This window comes from Camelus bactrianus, chromosome 8, assembly GCF_048773025.1.
Source record: "Camelus bactrianus isolate YW-2024 breed Bactrian camel chromosome 8, ASM4877302v1, whole genome shotgun sequence".
Lineage (NCBI taxonomy): Eukaryota > Metazoa > Chordata > Mammalia > Artiodactyla > Camelidae > Camelus > Camelus bactrianus.
This window is the reverse complement of record NC_133546.1, coordinates 3,244,742-3,270,998: the sequence shown is the minus strand read 5'-3', so window position 1 is coordinate 3,270,998 and position 26,257 is coordinate 3,244,742. Positions and strand designations below refer to the sequence as shown.

At 40.5% G+C, this 26,257-nt stretch overlaps 1 protein-coding gene across 13 annotated transcripts in view; it reads right to left on the bottom strand.

The window, feature by feature from the left end:
- The window catches only part of PDE10A (phosphodiesterase 10A), a 536,527-nt gene that overhangs the window by 76,095 nt on the left and 434,175 nt on the right, over window positions 1-26,257 (bottom strand). For all 13 annotated transcript variants that reach the window (XR_006723129.2, XR_012508502.1, XM_045513215.2 and 10 more), the window contains 7 exons: window positions 19,591-19,711; window positions 19,052-19,101; window positions 7,725-7,865; window positions 5,462-5,617; window positions 4,039-4,089; window positions 3,036-3,094; window positions 1,046-1,097 (listed from right to left, as the gene is read on the bottom strand). Coding sequence is in view for 11 of the 13 variants with exons in the window: in XM_045513215.2 (XP_045369171.1) it covers window positions 1,046-1,097; window positions 3,036-3,094; window positions 4,039-4,089; window positions 5,462-5,617; window positions 7,725-7,865; window positions 19,052-19,101; window positions 19,591-19,711 (630 nt within the window). In the remaining 2 variants the exon portion in view is untranslated. The remainder of the gene's footprint in view (window positions 1-1,045; window positions 1,098-3,035; window positions 3,095-4,038; window positions 4,090-5,461; window positions 5,618-7,724; window positions 7,866-19,051; window positions 19,102-19,590; window positions 19,712-26,257) is intronic.

Genomic DNA, 26,257 nt, shown 5'->3' with positions numbered 1-26,257 from the left:
TTTATCCAAATACAGTTGACCCTTAAACAATGGAGAGGTTGGGGGGCTGACCCTATGTGCAGTTGAAAAATCCATGTATAACATATCATTGGCCTTCCACACATGCTGTTCCTCTGTGACCATGGTTCCACATCTGCAAATTCAACCAACTGCAGATTGTGTAGTACCACAGTATTTACTACTGAAAAAACCCACGTATAAGTGGACCCACACATTCAAACCCATGTTGTTCAAAGGTCAACTGTAAAATCATCAATGTCACTAATTACATAAAGAATGTGCTGAAAGTAATAACCCCTAATATTACCTTCAGTAAACTTTCTATTTCTACAGGACACTGAGCAGATCACACTCCATATCTGCCCTGCCATGGCATCCAAGAGATAAGTTACACCTGAAAAAAAACCCTTACTGCACAGGATTACAGTAGTTTGAGAAAGACCAGGGAAATGAGAACGAGAAAGGACATTTATCAAAATATACAACAGGACATGGATACACCAAGCAGGCCAGCCTGGCCACCCACAGGGTCCCAAACACATCACTCTGACCACTGGGAGCCACTTCCTCAGTGGAGTCTCTCCATGGCACTAAAGCAGCAACACAGGGAAACATGGAAAAAAGACTCTGCTTCATAAGGCTTTCAGGCCCAAGCGCCTGCTAGTCTTCTGCAAGAGAGGAAAAATTAGGACTAAAACTAAGAAGAATGAACCTCAAGATCAGGAAGAATCCACTGGAAATTCCTAATACAGCCGACATGCAAAAGGTATTCTGATGAATCATAAAGAGAAATCAAGTGTTTTTTCAGATTAGCTCGCCACTAGATAATAAAAAACTCTCAGGTACTTTCAAAACATTGTTCAAAACCCCTCCAAGATGAACAGAAGGTGACAAATAAACCAAGGCAGTGCCTCCAGATCACTACGAGCTCCTTTCATCATATTTAAAATACTGGTGTGTCTCATTTACTAAAATGTTCAACCATCTAGCAGGACATGAATCTGAGGGTTAAATAAAATCATTTTCAAAACAGAAGGCAACGTACCATTATGTGTTCAAGTAGAGAATCTATTGCAACTATGTTATCAAAATATGTTCTGGAAAAAAAGGAACATAAAACCTGTAAGTAACATCATTAGCACACAGAACATACTAGACATTTCCCAGTTTTGCCTACATTTAAATAAAAAACATACAGGTATATGTTGTTTGATTTTTGTCCTTTTGTGGAAACAATCAATAATATTATTTTAAAGAGATAAATGAAACTTTATCATTGACTTTAGTATAAGGACTCTAATTCCAGAAGATGCATTAAATAATTATCTTACCAGTCAGTATTCAGCATAGAGAGAAAGTCCGTAGCATTTAACTAAAACTATGAAGGAATAAATTTGGTTTCACCATATTTAAGATCTCATTAATAACTGTGATCTGAAATTAAAATATTTAAATTTGCTAAATCTCATCAATATGATAAAAATATAAATTATCACTGAAAAGCTCAAGAGTTAAAATGTAGTTTAACTGTACTAAGAAAGCACTGCAATTCATTTGAGAAGAAATATCAGAATACAGGTAGTGATAAGGACCTCACAGCTTCACTCAGGTAAAATACACATTCATCATTATCAACCGCAAGTGAATGTCCTGGAGGTACATGGCATACACACTAACACGTGGACCTGAGCAGCAGACAAGTCAGCCAGCGTGTATCACAGGGAGTATGCAAAGAAGAGTCTTGATACAGACTCCGCCGGCAAGGAGCGGCTTTCAGTTTAGGGGTGTGGAAACGTAGCAGTGTACTCAGCGTTAAGATAATTTACAGTCATACACACTGCCTTTCGTAGAAGACAAATCGTTTAGCTTGATGCCACTGATTCGCTTAGTTACAGCGTCTGCTGAGGAACACATGGCAAGGAACAGGGCGAAGCAAATGGTCTTCCCACTGGGGAAGAGACTTAAGGCGTCCCCGGAGGCACTTCGCTGGACGGCGGGAGACGAGCAAAACACTAAACACGTCGGCGCCCAGAGAAGGCGCACAGCGTGCTCTCCTGTGAGCTTTGCAGTAGGAACGCCCTGCGTCCCAGAGGCACTGTTCAGTTCTGTCTCAAAGAAGACAGCAGGCCCAGGGGACCGAGAGGGAACTCTCCCAGTCCCACGCGTCTCTAATTTCACACTTCAAGACACGAAGCAGCAACTTCAGGATCACTGGTGAGGGGATTACTTCTCGATGAGGGACTCAGGAAGCGCTGCCAAAGTGACGCGAGCGAGAACACGGCCAGGTCGCCGCTGGCGGCCGGGCAGGAGCGGGCACGTGGTCCTTCAGTTAACCTGTCAGAGGACGTGACCTGAAGTCGCCAGGTCCTGGGGCATTTTTTTAGATTTCAACAGTTAAGTAGATGGGTCAGATAGACACAGATCTTCCCCATAGCAAGCAAAACCGAGATGAGCCTGACATTAATAAATTCTTGTAAATGCTTCCGCTGCCAGCCCGAGGGGGTTTTTCTAGGTCAAACTTCAGGGAAATGGAACATTTTCTCAAAAATGATATCTGAGCTACTATACATGGAAAAATTAAAATAATAATATCAATACCATGTTTTAATTTATTGACATTTGTAGAAAATGCCAGAGAGGATTTTTTGGAAAATAATGAACTAGAGCGTTTCCTCCCCGGCTGCTGCTGCAATTTCCTCCTGCAGAAGCAGAGACACATCGCGTGCTGCGCTCCAAAGTCTCCAACACGCTCTAGGGAGTCTGTTTAGAAAACACACACCAAACTGCAAAACAAGATCACCACATACGTACATCTGCACTCCTCCACTTGTAAAGTGAACATGGGTGAGAATGCAGTTATGATCCAAAATACGATCAGGCTTATTTACCAGGCTACCTCAGCGCCTCCCTCGTAAAGACCGGTCTTCTGCTGGCTGCTGACTGCAGAGGACGTCAGGCTGCCCCCGTCAGGGCCTGCACCTGGTTTAAACTGTTGACCAACAAGAGCTACCACAGCCCTAGAAATGAACACTTACTTTGATACGTCGAGTAGAAAGTCATTCAATTCAGTCTGTTTGGCAAGACCTCTGCATACCTGCCATATAAAATAATGGCTATTAATTTTAACAGATTTATGCTTATTTAAGAAAAAATTCCAGAATGCTATTCACCTTATTTATTTAAAAAAAAGCATAACACAATCAACACTTTAATGCTTTAAAAAACTGTACTTGGACACGTATTCCACTGACACTCAGTGATGTCAAATCCAACACGTCCTTGCTCCGCATACCACCGTCCTAAGTACATGTACATGGATCTATTTGTCCCTATCACACCGGTCCCCGTCAACCCGAGTCTGCTGAAATGGACTTAAAGAAACAAACAACAAAAAAGAAGACGTGGAAGATACGTAACAAAGTTCTTCAGAGGAGGAGGGTGTAGCTCAAGTGGTAGAGCATGTGCTTAGCATGCCCGAGGCCCTGGGTTCTATCAAAATAAATAAACCTAATTACCCCCTCCCCTCCCCAACCAAGAAATGCACAAAATTCTGTTGCCATCATGTTCCTGAGGCTTAAAGTCCAATTATCAGGAAAACCCGATGCAGTTTGTGATCTTTTAAATTAGATCATGTTTTCAAAATAACCAGTTGTCTTAAATTTAAAATTAATGTTTTCATATACTACTTAGTCTAATATTTTAATTTAGAGGATGGCATCATAAAAATATCAGTGTTACTGCCAGGAGGAGACTGTTCCTGGGATTTCAGTGGAAAACCAAAACCTAACAAGAGAGGACACATATCATTTACTACATAAATGATTTAAAATTCTATATACATATATATACACACATATATAATTGGAAGATATTTAAGGCAGGGCGTGAGTAAATATAAGTGAATAGATTAAACATTTTAAAAATAACAAAATACCTCATGTCCAAAAATAAAGCATTGGGTTACTCATTAACCTCCACTCCGCCCCCAGGGCTACACTCTAAACAAGCCTCCTCTCTTAGGAAGCCCCAAAGACACACCTGCACCTGATGTATTGCTACTGACGCCCAGGCAAGATTTGCTGTTGCAACCTGGAAAAAAGCATGAGACAAGCCTCCATCAGTCGCACGCAGGCATCCCGACAGAAGACTCGGCGCAAGTACATACGGTGACTTTTCTGAGCTCATTGCGTTTTTGAATACTTTGCCAAACACAAATTGCCAAATACGTACAAAGTTTCTCTTTCACATGTCCCACTTCTTTTTAATTGAGTTTAACGCACTCTTATTCCTCTCAGTTTTGGAGAAAAAGGAAGACAAACTGATTAAGAGAGCTATCATCCGATGAGTTTAACATAAAACAATTATTTTTCAGTTCAACAACAGTACTATTAAAAAGCCCTTTAATGACCACTTTAAAATGAGGAAACAGCTCCAAAACTTTACTGACAGGTTCTCAAGCCCCTAGCTATTTGGTTTCGCTTAATAGTCATTCATTTAACATTTGTTATTGACTGGGTGCCTCCTGGGGACCAGGCACTATTCTTGGTGCTAGAGACACAGCGTCAGCCAAAGAGCAGCATGCAGGGCGCTGTGGGCAGAGAGGAAGGAAGCCAGGGACGTGCGCGCCGCACTGGCTGTGACACGCACGTCACACTGGCTGTGACAGGGGCTCCAGAGGGAAGGGGCAGAGCCGGGGGAGGGGAGGACCCAATAGCGGCCACTCAAGTCTGTACGTGGTTCAGCGAGGGCTGCATGTATAGGATGACCTTGAGGACGTTCCTGAAGACCGAGTGGCTGGGGTTGGGGACGAAGACAAGCACAGTCCAAGCAAAGGGAGGACGGGGGAGCCAGCCAGGAGCCAGTCAGACCGCTCAGGAGCCCGGCATGGCTGCAGGGAGGGAAGGGGCCGGCAGCGCAGCAGATGGGTCATCTCGGTAAGTGGACAGAGCACAGGCCGCTGAGGGCCTTGGGTGAACACCAAGGGTGACAGACGACGTTATCCTATTTGGCTGCATTAATGAGCCGTTCTGAGTCAGGGAACAGTGAATGGAACATATGTTTCCCAAACGGATTTGGTGCTGAAAGCTTTACCCACGACATTCTCTAGGAAGGGGACATTTTTAAAGGGACAAAAAGACAACTAGATGTGAAATCGCTCCCAAGTCATCCTACTACTTTATGTGATTTACAATATGGAATTTTATTTTTCTTGTTAAAACGGATCCCTACTAAAATAAATTACTATATTTCTGTATCACTCTATTTAATCCGGAGTTTCCTCTCTAAATAACTGCAAAACAAAAAAAAGTTTTTAAAAATCATTAGTATCAAAATATTATTAGGAAAATTATGGTTTTAAATATTCACTTGTTACCTATTCATTCATTTATTAACTGAGCAGTATTAAGGAGGGCCTTCAGCGAAGGAGGTGCCGCTGCAGCCCAGCGAGCAGGGGGCTCACCTCCTGATGGCTCAGGCGGAAGGCCTCCTTGCCCCAGTGCCGGTAAAGCTCCAGGATGCCGATCAAGTCCCCGATCGCAGTGACAATTGGCAGACAAAGAACAGACTGGATACGTGTCCCTGACTCCAGTCCGGTACCTCTTGGAAATCGTTCATCCTGAAGACATAAAAGGGGAAGAAAAGCTATCAATTCAGTGAAAGAAATGGAATCCTTCAGTTAGGACTCCGAGAAATTTCCCAACACCTATAATCAACAGCACACAGTCCTTTTCAAAGGAAAGCCAACAATGATGGTCACTCTACACCTTGTCTAAGATCACGCTCATCTTTAGCAACATGGAACTTACGCCCAAAGACTGCTTTAATGTCTCTTTATCCTTGTACAGTAGAACTTGAGGAATGAATGGATATATATTAACTTCATGCAGTAATTAAAGTACTTCAGACGGCTAACGTTTATTTCCTCCTCACTGGCTGTGTGCCAGAACTCTCCGAGGGGCTTTGCAGGCATAATGTCACAAGTGAAAACTACTCCTAATGTGAATGCCACAGGAAGGAAATTATATAGAAACACTCTTTCTTTTCTAATTTTAAGGTTAGAATAACACAGAAGCATAAGTTAATCACAGTCATTGTAACTGAAACTCAAAGGCCCACATTAAGTATTTAGATAATCCAGTAATTATTGATTCCCTATCATGGCAAATAAAATTGGTTCTTCGACTTAAATACTTTTCTAGCTGAGCAAAATCACTCAAAGGAATACAGAGAAATCGAGTGAAATAATATCAAAACACCAATTCTATTTATCCAGTTCCTGCTGTCTATAGGAAGCTTTTCATGAGTCAAGAACAGTACAAATCTACACTTGCAATTTACAGATCTTTTGAAAGCATGCATATACGTACAATAGAAAATTTCCAAATGACAACTTATACAGCATCCACTTTTAACCATTACTTTATAAAACTGAAACACACTTGGCATATAACACTGGAAGTTTAAGGTGCACAAACGTTGATTTGATGCGATGACACACTGTGGTGTGACTGCCTTTGTAGCACGTGTTAGTACCCCATCAAGCTGCATAATGATCCTTTCTTTCTTGTGGTGAGAATAATTAAGATCTAGCCTCTTAGCAAATTTGATGATTATAATGCAATGTTGTCATCTATATACACTGTACTGTGAATCGTTTATTTTTAAGTACTTTTTCTTTTTAAGTTTTTGATAAAGTAGCTAATAACCTGATTTGTTCAAGGTCATACAGATAATTAGTGGCAAAACCAAAATTAAAAACCAGATTTTGTGACTCCAATGCAGCACTTTTTCAGAGCAAACTCATCACCCCACGTGTCTGTCTGTATGCTCGTCACTTTTGAAGTCTGAGCTTGTGCAGTGACATTGCATCGCCAGGCCACACGTACTCTGGAAGACCGCTCTGAGGGCTCCATTTTGCCACGTTCTCTGTACCCGTGGCCTTGGTCTGAGCCCACTGTGTGAATCTGAAGCAAGCAGACACGAAGACTCATCTGCGTGTGTCCACTTCTTCCCTCCACCCCCTGCCACCATCGTAAGGACATGCCAGGGCAGCCTCACTGGGAGGGGCAGTGAGACCCACGCAGAGCACGAAGGCCGTCTGAGCCTAACCAGCTCCTAAGTGACATCCGGCTCATCTCAGACACATGAACAGGCCCCACCAGAGATGGCCCAGATCAACAGAATGGCCCAGCCCAGAGTCTCAAGGGAGACAGAGAGTGGTTGCTGTGTGATGACACCACTCCAGTCCGGGGGGGTCTGTCACACTACCACACACTACACAGCAGTGGCCGACTCATTCACACGTATCCTGCTAGGACATGAAACCTGAAGCGCTCATCACTTGGTTCACATGAATATAAATACACACTTTACTTTATGTCTAACTATCCTGGCAAACCTTGAAAGAAGAACTACTGAAATCTAGACCCTAGGGGACGTGTAAGATGTAATTTCCAGAGTACAGAATTAGCTTACATACAAACACATTTATTGATCTGTATCTTGCTTTAATGCTGCTACAAAATGGCTTAAATTATAACATCAAGAATATATGCTATCGTTCTTGTCTTTAATTTTTTTTTTTTTTTGATGGAGGTGCTGGGTACTGAACCCAGGACCTTGTGCATGCCAGGCATGTGATCTACCACAGTATAAAAATATGCTATCTTTCTTGATTAAATACTTCAGGTTACAAATGTTGCAAAGACTAAAAGGCCACTCACCCCAAGGATGTCTTCTACCAGCAGCGTCTTTCTGGACTTGGCCACGTAGGCGGAGGTGGTGGTGCCCTGGGCGATGGGCCCGGCGGGGATGAGCCTGGGTTTTCCTTCCTTGATTCCGGGCGGGGTGAACACACAAAGGCTCTACAAAGAGGACAAGAGGGGGTTCACAGGCTGCCCTGCACTCCGGCACAGGACAGGGAGGATCTCGGGTGTGCCCGACAACAGAGGAAGCCGTGAGCCGGGAAAGCACACGACACCGGGAAAGGCGTTTGCAACGACCAAGCTGGAGCGTCTGAGGCGACATTCTCTCTCATATTTCCTGTTTCGTATTTGCACACAACATACAGGGTGGATGTAGGGCATGCATGAATGTACACACAGAAAAACTGTTCAAATCACCCCAATTTTTACTCATAGAAAGTAATAAAATGAAAAAAATGCAAGCTGTCCCTGGGCTCAAGAAACCAGCACAGCCCCACCCCTGTGCGGGCCTGGCGCGCAGGTCTGGCGCGTGGGTCTGTAACCACAAGTCAGCGTGACTTGGTCACATTTCTTTCATTTTCATTAAAGATGTTTCTTTCTCAGAACATTATTTCTTTTTTAAGTACTCAATCACTCCATTCCTTAAAGTGGCCCGCCCATGAAATTATAGATGCAGAACACTCCTGATAAAATCTTTGCTCTTCTTTGTACACACACACAAAAAAAGGGCCAAACCTGAGTGTATTTTTCCCTCAAAAGACTAGGTGGGAGGGTAACATTCTGAAACTATTTTAAAATACATGCTTTTAAAAATATGATTGGTTATTTTGACTAAACCCAATCATACTTTTAAATAGATTTCTCCTAAACAAGAATTGCTAATCAAAAAATCACCTGGGCAGGGGAGCATTATTTTGACATAACTGTATTCGAATTATCTACTCAATTTGAAAAAAATTAAGGTTCTGGTAAATTCTCCCAACACTATCCATTTTACTTTCATCTTAAAATGGATAGCTATCACTTAAAAGTTGAAGACCTTCTGAAGCAGTAAGTATCAGGCAATCCTCTTCCACTAAACATGGGCCTATTAAGGCTCGCTATTACCATTACTATGTCCAGATGAAGACAGAGAGGAGGATGTATTTATTACCTTACTAGACAATGTGGTTTTCAAGCTTCGTCATGTCAAAGAACCCTTTCTTCAAGTAAAATCTTATAATCCTAAGAGAGTCGGCCCTGTAAAGTTGAGCTACTTCAATCACTGGGAGCAGGGAAGAGGGAAACAGAGCCTGGGCTCACCTCCTTTGCTTTAAATAAGTCACCATTGTCTAAAGACTACAAGTTAAGTTCAGAATATTTTTATTCATTAGTATACCTACATCAGTTGGGACTGCGTTTAAGCAGTATTTGTTAAGTACAATGCCTATGAAAATCATTGTTTAAATGCTTCTTTTGAAAAGGATTAAGCTTAAAATGTTTAAATACAAGCTCTACACTTGAAAATGATTTTTAAAATTGAACTACATATAAGATCGTAAATGACAATTTCACCTTATTTATTTTTAAAGAGGCTAGAAATCAGCCACTGCTTTTCTAGTTACTCTAATTCTATGATGCACCAACATACATACGACACAGACGAAGTAAGACTTTCATTAGAGTTAGTGTTTAGCTTTGTTGCAATAGAATTCAGGCTGTCATCCTTAAGACCGAGACAAGAGCAGCAAAATGACCCAAGGACAGGAAGAGAGATGACTGCAAGAAAAAAAGGTAAAGGATGTGGTATATTTAGCCTGAATAAAAGTCAGAATTGACAACGATTTTTTCAAACTATGAGAAAGTTAAACGTAAGAAGGATGCTGAGTAATGTTTCTTTTCTCAACCAAACTCAGAACTGCAGGAAATGAACTTAAACTGACCTGAGCCGTTCAGATAACTCTTAGAGAAGAACTTCCCCTGACAGCAATAGAAAGTAAACTCTGGAGCAAGATCCCAACAGAAGCTTTGGATTTGTTTTAAACAGTAATTGACTGTATTTGTTTGTTGTTTGAAGACTAACAGCAGATATCTTTTTTGGATGACTTTGCTACACACCCATTAAGGCTGAATTTAGTAATACCTTCAAGTTATACTTAGCTTCATAATTCAATAATGATAAAATTGCTTACACATTCTTATGTTATTAGAAGATCATTTATTTAATATATAAAATATTTACTGCCTCTATACGGGCTCTCTGTATGATGCACGAGAAACAGACAAGCACAGACCGCACCTAGGATTTGTGGAAAGTGATTCTCTACATTAAGCTTGTTGAAAATAAATGATTCAGAAATCTTTCAATTATCTGAGTGAATGTGGAAAACTCCCTGTGGAAAATAAATGATTATCAAAAAATTAAATAATTCTTTACAGTGGGAACTCTATACTTGTTTTACTAATTAGCTCGTGATTTTTGTTCATTTACCAAACAGAAATGCTTGCAAACGAGAGCTGAGGGCAAGCGCTAGCAAGACACTGAATAAGTCGTTGAATGGCGGCCAAACGCCGAGGTAGGAAGGGAGGACAAGGACCCACCCAAAGCAGACGCGTTTTTGATGTTTTTACAGCTTCAATTTCTCTCCTCTGTGTGAGTGGTTTCCTACTCTTTTTTGGTGGCTTTTTTTTTTTTTTTTTTTTTTACTCCATACAATTCACCTGTGCGACAGCTCCCTTCATAACACCCATTTCCGGTCAGAGATCAGTCAGGGACGGAGCTGTGCGTCTGTACTGGCAGGTTCCGTGTGATCCCTGCCGAATGGGCTGCAGACAGGGCATGTCAACCCCAAACCCCCAAGTCAGACGCTAAATTTTACATGCATCCAGGAATGGAGAACACTGATCAAATCCACCTTTACTTACTCACAGAAATAATTAGACAGACAGTTGTGTACTGAACAGTCGTCTTTTTCCCACCGGCTGAAAGGACACTTGCATCATATACTGAAGCTTCACGTACACTTGGGCCTGAACTCTCAGTTCTGTACTGTTTGGTTCTTTGTCCACCACCCTCTTTTAATTACTGTAAGTTTACAGTACATTCTGTGACCTGGCAAGGCAGGTCCTGCTTTGGTTCGTCATGTTTTAAAACATCTTAACTTACAAGATGTATTTTGCTTTTTCCATTGGTGAAGGGCCTGCGTTAATGACTTAACACACGATGGGTGTAAATGAGTTCTAAAGAAACTTAAGAATGAAATGGGGACTTTATTTTTCAAAATCAACCATTATAAATTTTTTTAAAGATTTACTTTTTTAAAAAAAGTAGTAATTTTTAAGTTACTTTCCATTTACAATTATCACAAACCATTGGCTATATCCCCCATGTTGTACAACATCCTTGAGCCTGTCTTCCACCCAATAGTTTGTACCTCCCACTCCCCCACCCCTATATTGCCAATCATTATGAATTTTGACATAACAATGTTATGGGGATGTTCAGATTAGTAAAATAAAAATATTACACTCATTATTTATTTAGGAGGACGAAAACTTTTCAAACATCACTACATGATATTTTAGAATATTTTAAGACCATTTTGCATCCATTTACAATTTACAACGTCCACTGTTGAACTGAATCTCTAAAGTTAATTTCTGCTCAAATACTGTACAAATCGATAAAAACTTTAATTAGCACAAACATTTTTTAGAGGCTCGAGATGAAGGCTACAACTGAAAACAAGGAAAAGCTCAAAGTGTCAAACATCAACCACTACGCTTCGCAGAGAAGAGCGTCCCTGTGTTCAGGGCGTGCACCGATGACTCGACTGTTAGGCCCCCTCCCCTCTCAGCACCAGCAAGGAGACTGGCCAGAGAGCTGAAGTCAGTCCACGGGCCACGCAGTAACAGGGGGTGAATTAACTTTCTCAGTATTTCAAAGAAATTCATTATGAACTACCCGAAAGTTCTGCGATAACAGCAAACTTTCATACAAATTTCTAAAGTGGGCTCATTTAGAAGATTGGTAACAGTGGTCCTAATGTAAGTTGTCTCAACGAAGGAATAAAAAACCATTCAAATCGTTAGAAAATCAAATTTTGAGAAACAGATTTGGCAGAAAATGAACCATAGGGTAGACTATCACAAATTGTTTTTTAAAAAACAGGATTTTTTGGGTGATTGGGAAACTGATTCATTGACGTCACCTGAAAAGTCTACTTCACTTGGTAGACACTTGTTCTCGTATTTCCTTCCACACATCTTTCAAAGACCACCTTATTCATGAAACTTCATTTTTATGTTAAGGCTCAACTCACAAGCAGTTAAATTTTAGAAACACTGCTTAAGAAGAAAAATTATTCAGGCTTACTATTAAGTTATTTTTCTTAGAGACAGTAGGTGGCACTGCATAGTAAATGAATTTAGGTCTACGGAGAGGACCGCCGGCAGCTAGCCCCACTCTCTCCTGAAGTGGACCACTAACTTAGTTTGCATAATTCTTAAAAATAAACCTAGTAAGTTTCAATGTGCACTGAAAAAAAAAAAAGTCACACAATTACTCTCAATTGCTGGCTCTAATTTGGTTTCTAAAACCAACATATAAAAAGCTACCCATGAACTTTATGAATGATAAAAGTTAACATGTTAGAGTTCACAAGGGTTTCAGCTTTTATGAACTACTTGTATAGAAAACATAAGAAAAACGAGAGTAATGACATTTAAAGTATGTTACTTATTAAGTGGAGAAGGTGAGCAGGTATGAAAGAGAAAAACTGTAGAAACATTAAAAGTTGAATTAAGCAAAGTCTGAATTATGGAAAAATCATTTTTGTCCAACAAACATTTCAAGAGCAGCCTCCTTTCCTAGCTCCACACTTCTCACAAATTGCTTCTTCCTGTATCTGCCCTTCTTATGCACTAAGGGAGAGGTCCTCCGAGCCCTGCTCAAGCAGAGCTAATCATCCAAGCTCTTCTTAATGTCACTGATCCAGCACTCCCACTAACCCCATCAAATTCAGGATCCCAGAGTACCTGCGTTCCTCCCTGTTCACACATTAAGGTCATGTGCTATAATTAACTGTGAATGTCTTGATTTCCCCTACTGGTTGTACATTCTTTGAGAACAGGAATGATTTCTCATTTACCTTTGTATGCCCAGCAATTTGGCAGAGTTTTTGGTACATAGCAGGTATCTGAAACGGTTTGTTGAATAAATAGCATTCATGACATAACATCTAACCAATGGAGGTTAAATTAAGGTTTAGAAAGTTTCAGATTCTTGTCACAGTCCCAAAGTAGTGTATTGGAACTCACACAATCCAACTCCAGAATCAAAATTCTTTGGACTAAACTACCTACTGGGAAACTTTCCTTCTCTCCCCAAGCTCTGGAACAGCACAACCAGCACAGGAATTCTCTCTCCTGAAGAGGTGTCCCCCCCAGTGTAACAAGAACACAAAGGTACAGGAACCAATTCTGGTTCATCACTAAACACCAGGGTTAGCAACTACCTGAATAAAGTTGCTGCTCAAAAACCAGTGTTAAATAAAAGATCTAAAGTTTTTTTTAAAAAACACTATTTCAACACTGCTGTTAATTTCTTCCATTTACTGGTCTATTAGTTTCCTATCATCATTTGCATTAAATGGAGCAATTTGTGTTTTCCTCCAAAACTGTCCATTTTATCTAGGTTTTCGCATTTATTAAGTATCCTCTTATAATTGGTCACTTTCACTGTATCTATTGTTTTATTATCTTTTAAATTATTAAACATATATAATTGTTTTCTCTTTGTTTGTAAACTAGGTTAGCAACTGCTTTATCTGCACAGCTGTCCTGTTGTAAAGATTTTCTTTTTCTACATCCATAGCTTACACTGGTTAAATTCCAAGAGGGCAGAGATTTTAGCTGATGACAGTGTCTCTGGTACCTAGAACACTAACTACCCTTTGGTAGTGTCCAATAAAACGTGCTGGATTAATGAATTAACTTATTTTTGTTCTCTTATTAATACTTCAAAAATGTACATAAAATGATTAATACTTTAAGGATGTGAATTTTCCTCTGTGAATACTTTTTCCAGAGGTTTAGCAGTAAGATAAAGTAATTCATTTTCATAAATATCCTTTCTGTAAATATTCTGTTAACTGAATTTGAGTTTTTTCCCTGCCCAAAGAGTTACTTGGCATATTGTTTATGTTTAACTTCCAAGGTTTAATTTCCTTGTTTTCAGCTGTTATGGGGATCCAAATTATTAAATGGGGGCTAAGTGTATCAAAGTAGGTTCTAACCCAAAGAAGACTTAAAGGGACCCCCAAGTGGGTAAATCCTAAAATAATATACTGAGTTAATAAATCTATATATTTTTGGATAAATCTAATTAATGATACTAAGATCCTCTAAATTATATTTCTGATCTGTCAATAACTAAAAATACTTTTGCATTTTTCTGTTCATCTTTTTTGGTATGATTGTCTTGCTTTATAAATTTCAGTGCACCGATTATTTACTGTATAAACCTCCTAACAGCCCTACCTTCATTGTCAGTTAAACCCCTCATAAACCAGGTGACCTGCTTTTCCAATTTAATGCTTTTATTCTCTCAGTTCAACTTGATTATTGATCCTGTGGCCCTCGGTCCCCTTTCCCCGCATGTTCCCAGAATAGATGTTCTCCTCCTAAAGTTCCCTTTTTTATTTTCAGTCATTCCTCAGTCACCTTGTTTTATTCACTTGTATGTAATAAAAGAAAGCTGTGGAGTTTCTGAACCCGATTTAAGACTTTTTTCTTCTAACAGCTGGGCCTAACCTACTTGTAATTTTGTTGGGACATATCTTCAAAATGAGCTCAATAATCAGTTTTATTTTTAGTACTCTAATTCCTTTTAGGCTGTGCTCCGTCATCTCCTAAACTTTCTATATTTTCTTTAAACTTTTCCTCTCTGGTAATATGACTATGGGTTTTAAACTCTACTTGTATAACTTTTGAATATAAAGTTATTAATATATTTATATGTAATACAAATATATAATTATATATAATATAAAGACTTTAAATATTTAAAGAATTTAAGTATATTATTTAAATTATATTTCTCTGTGGATCAATTTCAGAAATTATTTCTACTGATTATCATTTATGAAAAAAGAAACTAATACTTTTATAAGTATGTGAACGTTACAGTTCCTTCCACATCTGTCTTAATCCTTGGTATTTATTGATACCGACAAAAAATTTTATCTCAGTCTATTTCGGTTTCATTATTATAGTTTTGTCACTAAAGAATATACATTTTGGTTTGAAAGTGACTTATTAAGAAACACTTTCTAACTATGATTCAAAATCCAGAGTCAATTTTAAAAACATTAATACATATCTATCATATGCTAGCTTTCATGTACAAAGGAAGAAATATAAGAAATTATACATGTATGTGCTCATCTGTGCAAAAAATGTTTTACTTTATTTCGTACGATTAGCTTACATTTTAAAAGTATGTCAACATCTGTTGCAAGCAATATGGCAGATAAGATAATTTGACATTCCTGAAAAAAACAATTTTAAAATTATTTAAAGGCTGGATAAAGTATATTTCACAAACATTTATAATGCATTGCTGGGCTGAGAGGAATGGAAGGAGTCCACAGAAATCTAAAAGGAAGTACATAAAGGAAGCTTGTGTGGCAAGCAAATCCCAGACTGGTTTTTTTCTTGAAATTATCAACTAAAGCCTAGGTATGGAGCTGGCCAAAGCCTAGAGTCACAGCTGACCCTTGAACAGCATGGGTTTCAACCATGTGGGTCCACTTACAGGCACATTTTCTTCAATAAATACCGCAGTAATTACTACACCATCTGCAGCTGATTGAGTCTGCAGATGTGGAACCTTAGATACTGAGGGCCAAATGTAAAGCTGTATGTGGATTTTCAGTTGCACGGAGGGTTAACGCCCCTAACCCTCTGTGTTGCTCAAGGGTCAGCGGTACTGACCCTCCCCCTCAGGAAAGCTGCATGGCTAACCGGGGACAAGAGATAAAACCTGAGCTCTCACTACGTGGGAATCTAACAGGAGACCCCCAGCCTGGGCCAGGACCAGCCAAGGGCTATGCTCTCATCTTAGTTTGAAGGGTGAATCACTTTCAGCTGCAAGGGGATTACAATGAAAGCAGAGTATCCTGACTTTATTGAGGGGGGTAGGAGGGAATAAAAATCTACTCTGAGTAATATTAACTGCACATCATGTGGATCTGAGCTCTGAATCCATACTACTCTGTAGTCTGAAAAAAAAAAATCTCAATTAGAGAATGTAATTAAAATAGTCCTGGTTTGACAGTGCCTTGGGTGACTGGCAAAAACAAATACACATCCAGAGCAGGAAAGGAACTTCAGCAGCCTCGAGAACATCCATGTAAAAGGCTCCAGAATAACAGGATTCACAGTTAAATAAAAAGATAAATCAAAGGCATGAGCACGTAAGTCACCATCTGTGAAAGGCGGACAAAGCAAATGCCAAGGAACTGTAAATTCAGAAAAAATATAAAACAATATAAAAGAGGTAGTTAATATATTTCAAGAAATAAAAGATAAACTTGAAAATATGTCCAGGGAATAAAAAAAATGGACTGACAAAAATCAAAAAACAACCAAAATGTAACTACATTATGGTCAATATATGGAGAGATAATATTGATAAACCTGAATTCTCTACCCAGCAAAAAATATCTTTCAAAAAAGCAGTAAAATAAAGATAGATTCAGACAGACAAAAAAGAGTGTCCCATGAGCAGATCCTCACTAATGGCTAAGTTCTACAAGATCAAAGATAAATGATTCCAAATGTAAGACCTGAGATACAAGAAGAAATGAAGAGCAAGAAAACTGGTAATCGTGCAGACATATCTCCGGAAGTATTTCAGTGACTTTAAACTTCAGACAATACGTGCTCTTCGGGCCACAGAAATCGCTCGGGTAAAGAAGGAACACGGGCTTTGCTACCTACATGGAATGCATACAGGGAAAAATACAGTGAACAAAACAAGTAATTATCCCCTAAAATTATCCTCTTAGGGAGACAAGGTCTCTGCCTTCGTGAAGCTTATATTCCAATGAGAAAGCCAGATAAGCAAATAATCACACAAACCACAGATAAGTACACAGTTACAGATTCAGCTAAATTCCGTGGAGGAGAAGCATATGACATTAAGACAGCGTAACAGAGTGGAATCTGACTTAGGAAGGTTGGAAAAAGCTACAATTTCGCTGTGTACCCTGCTGCTCGCAGAGATACTCTGTTGAACAAGACAGACTTGGCCTCTGAGTTGGGGCAAGAAAGAGGGAGAAAGGCATGGATGGCCCTGGAGAGAACCGTGTAAAGTAAATCAATTGACCTCAGTTTAGAATAAGGAGCCCGACAGGACGAGATATCACCCCCCCCACTTAAGTTACAAAAGCCGATGACAAGTGAAAGTGGAAGAATTAGAAGTGGCGGACACAGAACTACATTTTGGAAACTACTGACACAAGAGCTTGTTCTCAGTCCTAAGCACGCGGACGTCTGCAAGCAGCCAAGTGAAAAGCATGGCCCAGGGGTGAAGAGCAGGGGGCTTTGGGGATTGACATCCAGGCTCGAGAGCCGAGCACGGGCTGAAGCTCCCACGCGGCAGACCCAGGCTGCGGGTGACCTGCCGCTCTTCGACCTCTGCCCCCCATCTCCCCGCCTCTCCTCCATCTCCACACTCCCCTCACACAGAGCAGAAGAGGAGCCCCCACAGTGGCAGCCTCAGTTCCAGGGTTCACGTCATTTCTTTGCAGGTAAACAGCTAGGGTGCTGAGTCCCATGAGCCAGGTTTCAGCAGAGAATCTGACTGGTTCCAGTTTGGGTCACAAATAATTGAGACCGAAGGTCAAGGGTCACATGACATAAACACAGCTGCCATGACCAACCTCTGTGGGTGGTTTGAGATGTAAAGATGAGGAGTAATGAGATGTGGACCATCACAATTACAGGATAAGGTACATAGCAGAGATCACAAAAATTACTGCAAATTATGTAATTATTTTCTAAAACAAATTCTTAAGGTTTTAAATTAAAATTTCAAAATTTTAGAAATAAATTTTTAGCATGAACAGAAATGAGGGAGATATATTTGTTATTTTAATAGCTTAGCCATTTGAAAATACTACCAGTGTGTAAAATATAAAGTATTTACAAGTAGGAATAATATCTGAATAACTCAGTTTAATAAACCGCCTTGTTGACTCTTTATGTGTTAGGTACCAGGAGAGATGCTGGGTGAATACAAAAATGAGCAAGACCCCGGCCCAAAAGAGCTTTTCATCCTGTAACACAGATGATCACAACACAAGGGGAACAAGGACTGTGCAACTGAAGGGGATTGGTTATGAGTTAAGTAATTCAGACAATAAGTATCTTTTGTGCAACTACTTTCCTGCTTTGCACTACTCTGTTACTCATGAATATTAGTAAAAGCCCAGAATACTGTCTCTATTCTTATTAACATTTTATATAATATAAACAGCACACATTTTTATCACTCACAAAACAAGTACCAGATTGCAAAACCACACCCCAAATTTCAAATTACAGTGGCTAACACACAAGAAATATACCATAAAAGTCTGCAAAATAATTTTATAACTGAGCTTTATATATTTAAGCTTTATATATTTAAGCACACGTTATTCTAAAATGTCACGTGTGTGTTGATACCATAACAAAAATTAAATGCAGGTGACTGGATGTCTCGAAATACTTTTGAAAGTGCCTCTGCATGCTGCGCTGGACACTGGGCTGTGCTTCAGGTAAGGTAAACCAGAAGCGCAGGGTCCAGACCGCACTGCTGAACTGCGACAGGCCCGCGCAAGCGGCCGCACACGGCGTGTCTGCACCAGGGCCGCCTCAGCCCAGGAGCCTGCACTCAGCGACGCTGTCCTAGCACGTCTAGAGTCACCGTGAAAACATCTAAAAAGTCACATAAAACTTCTGCTCTCATTTTATTCTACTGCAGGTTGTGTGTAGAAAAGGGCACAGACTGTCCATGACACCGAGCCCACAGGGACGAAATAACCTCTGTGAAAGCAGTAAATCTGGAAATGCTAGGACATCGCAAAGCAAACCAAAACCTAAACAATAAAAAAAGCTGTAAGATTTTATGCCTCAATGTTGCTATGCTGGTAAAATTCCCAGTTGGTAATAATTACATATAGAAACAAAACAGAAAATGAGTTTTAAAGTACTTACAATATGTCTATCAAGTTATTTGTAATATAAGAGTCTATCTTTTTTAAAAGGCTTACAACACTCTCTTATCTAGAGACTGAAGTCTGAATCCAGGTACTCACAGTGTTGCACTCTCCGAGGAAGTACAGCGCGAACCCGTCAGCTTTTGTGGCTGCGGAAGGAACACAAAAGGAGGAACTGGTCTCAGTGGACGAAGGAAACACGCACGCGCTCTCCAGGTGAGCCCTCAGACAAGGGTCTTTTGAGCGGACTCGTTAGATAGTTAATGGTCATACAGTAAACAAACAAAATAATGCATGCCTTTACTCAATTACATAATTAGAATACTTTCCTTTTATGTTTCATGAGCTATTGCAAATTTTAAGATACGACATCCTCAAATGCATACAGAAATATATTATGTAAATACAGCTGTTAAAATTTAAACATCAGATTTATTAGAAAATGTTTTTAAAATTTGAGACGTTTAATTTTTAAACTATTTAAAAATAAAAGAAATGATATTCACAGTCCTGAAAAACATAAGCTTCAACCAAAAGGACGATGTACATGCATCTACGCGTCATCAGTGAAGTGGGCATAATTCAACTTTATCTTTGGCTTAATTTTTCTGCTGGGAGGAACATAAACCATTTCTTACCAACTTTAATGATGCTGCTCAGTTCGTAGAGGAGTAGCTGGTTGTCTCCTCCTGTGTCCAGCCGTTGTTCTATGTAGCTGTTTAGTTCGTACACAACTCCCTGCATATTTGTATCTTGATACTTCGAATAAAAAAAGAAAAGGTATAATTAAATATAATACACTAAAAATTCCTTCGTTTGTAAAACATACTATTAATATACATGATTTTATATTATATAATAGCTGTTTATTATGCTTTTATAGTGTGTGACTTAAATATTATGATCTACTATAAAAGTTGATTGAATATTGAAATTGCTACAACTTACAATTATCTATAGACTCCATGTATGTTTATTGATGCTAAAATATCAAATGCTACAAATTACAACTTTGTTTCTGAAGTTTTATATATAACGTACCAGGCAACTAGATCACTAAAAACGATATGAAAGTTTGCAAACTGAATGAAACATCTTAAGACTCTAGAAAAGTCAACCTTATGCACTGTACTGGGGAAACAAAGTTTGCTGATCACTCTCCGCTCGCTCCCCTCCGCGTAGCTACCGCTCTAGTCTGACCTCAACCCGGCCCTAGAACAAGAGCGCGAGGTTCTCCCCGCAGCGGCCGCACAGCACGTCCACGGCACCAGGCTCCCTGCGGCACCAGGGGCAACAGCAGGTGGACAGAGGTCTGGGAAGAAGGAGGAGGAAGCTAACCCTTGGTGACCCCCAGCACGAGCTACCACTGTGTCTTCATAAAAGGACCGAAAAACAGTCTTCTAATGCGCTTCCCTGCTACCAGCTTGCCTTCCTAAGCCTCTTCTCCAAACAGCAGCCATGGTGAACTTTATAAATAAAATCAAGTTCTGTCACTCTCTGGCTCAAAATACTCCTGGGGCTTCCCATTGCACTTAGAATAACAGACTCCTCACAGGGTGGCCTCCGCTCTCTGCAAAATGTGGTTACTGTCTGCCTCGGAAACCGTCTCCAGCCACCTGTCTCTCTCCTGGCCCCGCAGCCACCTTTCACTCCGAAGGCCTGTGACGTGCTGTTCCTGCTGAGCCCTGTTCTCAATGAACATGAATAAATAAAAGAATGCATGAACCAGTCAGTCAGTGATTCCACAAATGTGTGCACCAGTCAGTCAATGATTCCACAAATGTGTGCACCAATCCTGACAATCTGCTCCATGTAGGCACTCTTCCAGACACAAGAAACGCTAGAGCACGACCAAAACAAAACTTCAGTCCTCAAGGAGCCGGCAGTCTAGCTGGGAGAGAATGAATCAGTAAAGTGTGCAGTGTGACAGAAGGTAACAGCGCTGTGCAGAGAGGGAGCTGGGAAGTAAGTGCATCTGGGGCGAGAGGGCTGCCTTCTAAACAGGACGGCCCGGAGAGGAAGGACTCAGTGGCGTGAGACACAGGAGGCTCCAGTAAAGCCTGATGCCTGCAAGGCCGGAAGCCTGCCTGGGCCCCCGGCTGCCTTGTAGGAGGTGCTGGTCACCCACCACCCCTCTGCTTCTGGTCTACACACAGACTCAAGTGCAGGCAGGCCCCAGAAAATGAAGTATAAAGGATGACTTGTCAAGAGATGCAACACATACTAGAAAGAATGGATGAGGTTTAGCTAGTGGATATAAACTGGGAAACAAACGAGAAGGGGTCTCGGGGTGCTGGAAGAGTGCAGAAGAAAGACAATGTTGGTTCAGGCCAATTCTTTATCCAGGCGCACGAAGCAGAAGTGCTGGGTTCAGCGTCTAGTGCTGGGCTGGCTGAAATCTGTTCCCCAAAGTGGCTGACACTAAACGCAGCTGGAACACCAGAACTTCCCTGGCATCTGTTCTCCTCTTGGCAAGAGCGGAATGCTAGAGTGGGCTTACCGTGGGACACCGGCTTGCCCACCCCCTACCTACATCCCTCGGACGCCCCCTTCATCAAGGCCATGGAGGCACACTCCTGAGGCGGCTCTGGCACAAGTGAAGAGCTCTTGGTTTGAGCCAGGAGTGACCTGAGAACCACTGCCACCCAGCAGGGTTCCCTGAATCCCCCGGGGAGATGGGTCTTGGTGTGGCAGGGGACAAAGGGGACACATGACATCCAGAGACGAGGCAGCTGCTGTTAGCATAACGGACAGAGCAGAACCTGCGGTCGGAACGACGTGGCCAGCAGAGATCTTTAGCACTGGACCAAGCCCTTGATCACAGTGTCCCTGGAACTGAAATAGGGCAACCTTCTGTTTTTCCCATTTGTCTAAAGAGAAGTGTTCTGGGTTACACGAACAAAAATCTGACTTGATAACCACAACAGGGAAGTCAGAGTACCTCAGTGAATTCCAGACTTGAGCCACTTCACAGAACCTCTTGGATAAAGCCAGGCGGGACCAGGTCCCCTCGAGGAAGGATTTTGATTCACAGTCAAAGCCTTACAGTGCTTCTTCCTCCTCTCCCCAAAGAGGCCTGTGGCCATTTAGCTGCGCACTGAGTAAAGGGGAAGTCACCAGTGTGACAGTGAAAACTGAATAAAAATCACAAACACTTGAAATTCTGATGCCTACAAAATGCAACAGCGTTCTATGGCGCTGCAAAGGCTTATGTTATCTCTTTATCATCTGTAAAAAGATCCTAGCTGAGCTACTGCAAGTTTGAAGAACTCCAGAGAAAATACTCTGCCCTAGAATCGCCCTCCTCACCACTGATCAGAACCACCAGCTCCACAGTCCCCACCCCAGTCGAAGTCGTGGGAAAGAGCCGATCTGACACTGATGCCGACAGACACAGACTCAGTCATGCGACCGATTTGGAACCCCTGGACTGAGCCATGCAAAAGCCTTCATGCCTAAATCTGCCTCTGGGCATTTCTTTTTCATGAATCCATCCATTCTTTGAATACATTCTCTTTCTTATTGGGAGGGTACATTAGCTAGTTTTAAGGCGGGTTTTTTAGTTACTCAATTAAGGAGTCTGTATAATAAAGTGATATGCAGACTGACTCTTTTGTCTCCCAGTGTAATTCTGAGGACAGACCCCTTGATAAGACCAGATGCAGCGCTGAGATTAACGCCCAGCTGTTCTCCATCTCTTTTGGACAGGAAATGGGTTGTCACACACAAGTGAGAACAAGAAGACATTTGGGGTTATGGACAGTTTATCATGAAATTTCCTTCCAAGTCTCTGGGCTTTAGTTTTCTCATTTATGCAACAAGAAGGCTGAGATACTGTCTTTAAAATACCTTTCAACAGTAACTTTCTATGTTAATCTATGTTCTAGGATTTTTTTGTTCTTGTTCTTGTTCATACAAATCCTAATCTTTAACCTAACAGATGCGTTAGTACACCCTGTGTCCTTTAATTAGCGATGACAATTGCATAAATATCATAAAAACTAAATGTTTTATTATGATTACTAAACTATATTAATATAGTATTAACTCTCAAATATTGAAGACCTACCTTCACAGTAAATGGATCATTCAAATCATAAGATATTGAAAACTTAAAATTACATGTGAATGTGAATAATAGGCATAGTTACTATTTGATTTTTAGCCTACGGCCATTTTGTTACTCACGCCTACTATTAACAAAGGAACAGCAGAGGAAACAAACACTGACGAATATCAAATAATGCGCTTCTGAGATGCTCTCACGGAAACAACACGATGAAGAAAGTTTACTAAGGGATTAACTCAATCGAATGAACTTTCAATTCTATGTCTTGACTAACAGAAAATTACAACAGTATATTAATGAAGTTAAGAACTTGTATTTGCACAGCATTTTTAACTCCACAAAGTCCTTTCACCACTGCCTTTATTTTTAAGAACCCGTATAAAGTATATACTAAGCGTCGCTGAGACGCTCCTCGATCAAGATGGGTTAGAATGAGTTGTGACGTACAACTTCTCGAACCTTAGCATCAGACTGGACACAGCCACCCTCATTTTCTATTCCACACTGATTTTCATGCAGTACTTGCTTTCCATTAGTGCAACTGCTAAACACATGGATTTGCAAAGATATGACTTCACTGAAAGAATGGTAGTGTCTAACGTTAAAACTGTGGACTGTGTCAACATTGAAAATGTGAACTCCATCAAGCTCCGTCTGACAGATGGCGTTGTTTCCCATGAAATTTTATCCCTGTGAGTTTGCTGTGGTACCTGTGAGCGTTTGGAACACAATCTGGGAACCAGGGTAACAGTGACTCTATCACCCAGACGGAAATAATCTTCTATGAGACACAACGGTAATGAGTTGGGGAGTGTAAATCCTCGGTTCAGGAGGAAACCTGAGAGCTGATCTAGACAGAAGAGCAAACGTTCTCAGGTTTGTTAAAGTGACTTAGGTGCTTAAACACAGACTGGAAGATCACTTTGCCAGAAGAGTTCACAGGTGATTCAAGAATGGACTGGGAGCTCGAACGAGATGGGATCTGTGATGCCTCCAAGGGCCCGTGACTCCATGAGGCATCACTGATAGGCCCTGGAGCACTGCAACAGAACACTAGCACACAGGATGGGACGGGGGTAAGGATTTGCCACATAAATACTTAACAGCGTGAAAGACAGCTCTTAGTTTTCAGTGTAAAATACAACATCTGAATAATAACCTCTCATCATCATTCTTTAGATTTTTCCTGTTTCTTTTTTATAACTTTTTGTTTGGACATAATTTCAACCTTACAGAAAACTGCAAGAACAGTACCAGAAACTCCTGTGTGCCGTCAATTATTTACACTTTTGTCCTATTTGCTTTATCATCCTCTTAGTAAATTCTTTCCCCTGCTTCCTTCCTCCTTCCCTTCCTCCCTCCTTTCCTCCCTTCTTTCCTCCCCTTTCCTTCTTTCTCCCCTCCCTCCCTCTCACTCTCTGTTATCTGTCTGTCTATACACACACATACATACACACAATAGCAATACATTTTTTTCTGAATATTTGAGAACAAGTCCTTTATCCAAAACTTTCAGTACGTATTTCCTAAGAAAAAGAGTATTAAGAGAATACACTGAATTTGTACGTTGAATGTGAAACATAGTTACAATAGTTAGCATAATCAGAAAACTTAACATTGCTACAGCAATATTAGCTAATTAAAAACACACAGTCAAATTTCATACCTTATCCCAATAATGTCTTTTGTGATTGTCCCACCCTCATTGGTCCGGGTTCAAACTCCAGATCATATATGTCACTCAACTGCCATGTCTCTTTGGTACACTTTACTGTGGAACAATCCCAGAGCCTTTCTTTGTGTGTCTTGAGCTTGATGTTTGTGACGAGTACGGGCCAGTTTTGATTTGTCTGATATTTTCTTAAGATTAGACCTGGGTTCGGCAATTTTGGCAAGAATACAATGAAGTGAAGGGGCCAGCGCACCAGCGTCCCCCCCGTACCTGTGACCTGGCACCTGCTGAGAGGAAGAGCTTTCTCTTTCCCTTACTCATTCATTCGTATGAGTATGGACTCAGCTTATTTATTCAACAGGTTAATATTAATTAATAGTAATTAATATTATTATACATGCATTTTAATGCTCAAATTGTCCCAGATTTGACTAATGGGAACCCCTTCAAAATAGCTCCTAATTTAGTTTAGGGCAAGAGGCCCACAAGATGAAAGGGCTTTTCATAATAATAATTTAATTTAGGAAAAAGCAGTCCATGAGCTAAAATAGTTTTAAGTAATTGACTGACATTCCTGATAACTTTAAAATTGCTAGTAGAAAAAAATCATCAGGAGCAGATGAACAATGACAAAGTTAAGGAAACAGAAGATGCATCTGAGTGCCTTGCCCAGTGGATGTATTTCTGAATGTCAGTATGTAAATAAGTCTTGTTGAACTAATAGCTCCTCAGCAATGTGTCAAGCACTATAACAGGTTCCAGGTAAGGTTCTAACTCTCACGGAATTTACATTCTAGCTGGGGGAAAGTGATAAACAAGAAAAAAGCAGCTTGCGGCAACACCTATGGCAAAAAGAAAACACATTTATGACTTTGTTGCCGTCCTTAACTGAACAGCCTGCAATCTAGGAGAAACCCAGGAAGGAGCCTGGCGGGCCAAAACTAACATTATTCAAGGATAAATAAACGTTAAAAAAAATCTAAAAAATAACCCCTCAACATACATAGTGACATTAAAAAAGAAAAACTTACCCAAATACCCAAGGTATTAGCATTGTATTATACTAGCAGACCCAGGATAAAGCTATTTTTATATGTCTTAGAAGGAAGGATATATGCAAAGTGACTTTTACGGCAGCATCTGCTTTGCACTCTCAAGAAAATGAAAGAATTAACAGTGAGAATTATCAGTAAGATCATAAGACAGACTGAAGTGGAGAGAAAGCCCCAAAGTACAGAAGTAACGTTCATGAGACAGAGCCATGAATTTAAGCAGAGTTGGAGACGGTGCAGAACAGCTGTGCTGCACACGCTCACGCCAGGGATGCACAGTTAGGCTGAGTGGTCCTTCCAGAATGCATGGTAAAAAAAAAAAAAAAACTGACAGAGGATGAAGGATGTGGATACCTGATGATCTTGAAGAGAATGAAGCAAATGAGAGAGAGCTGACACACCAAGAAACAAATAGACAAAAGTATTTTGAACTAAAAAAAGACGTTAAAAATGGCTGAGAAAGCTCACTACATGCCAGGTTAGTCAGCAAGTTAAAACACTTACGTACACCC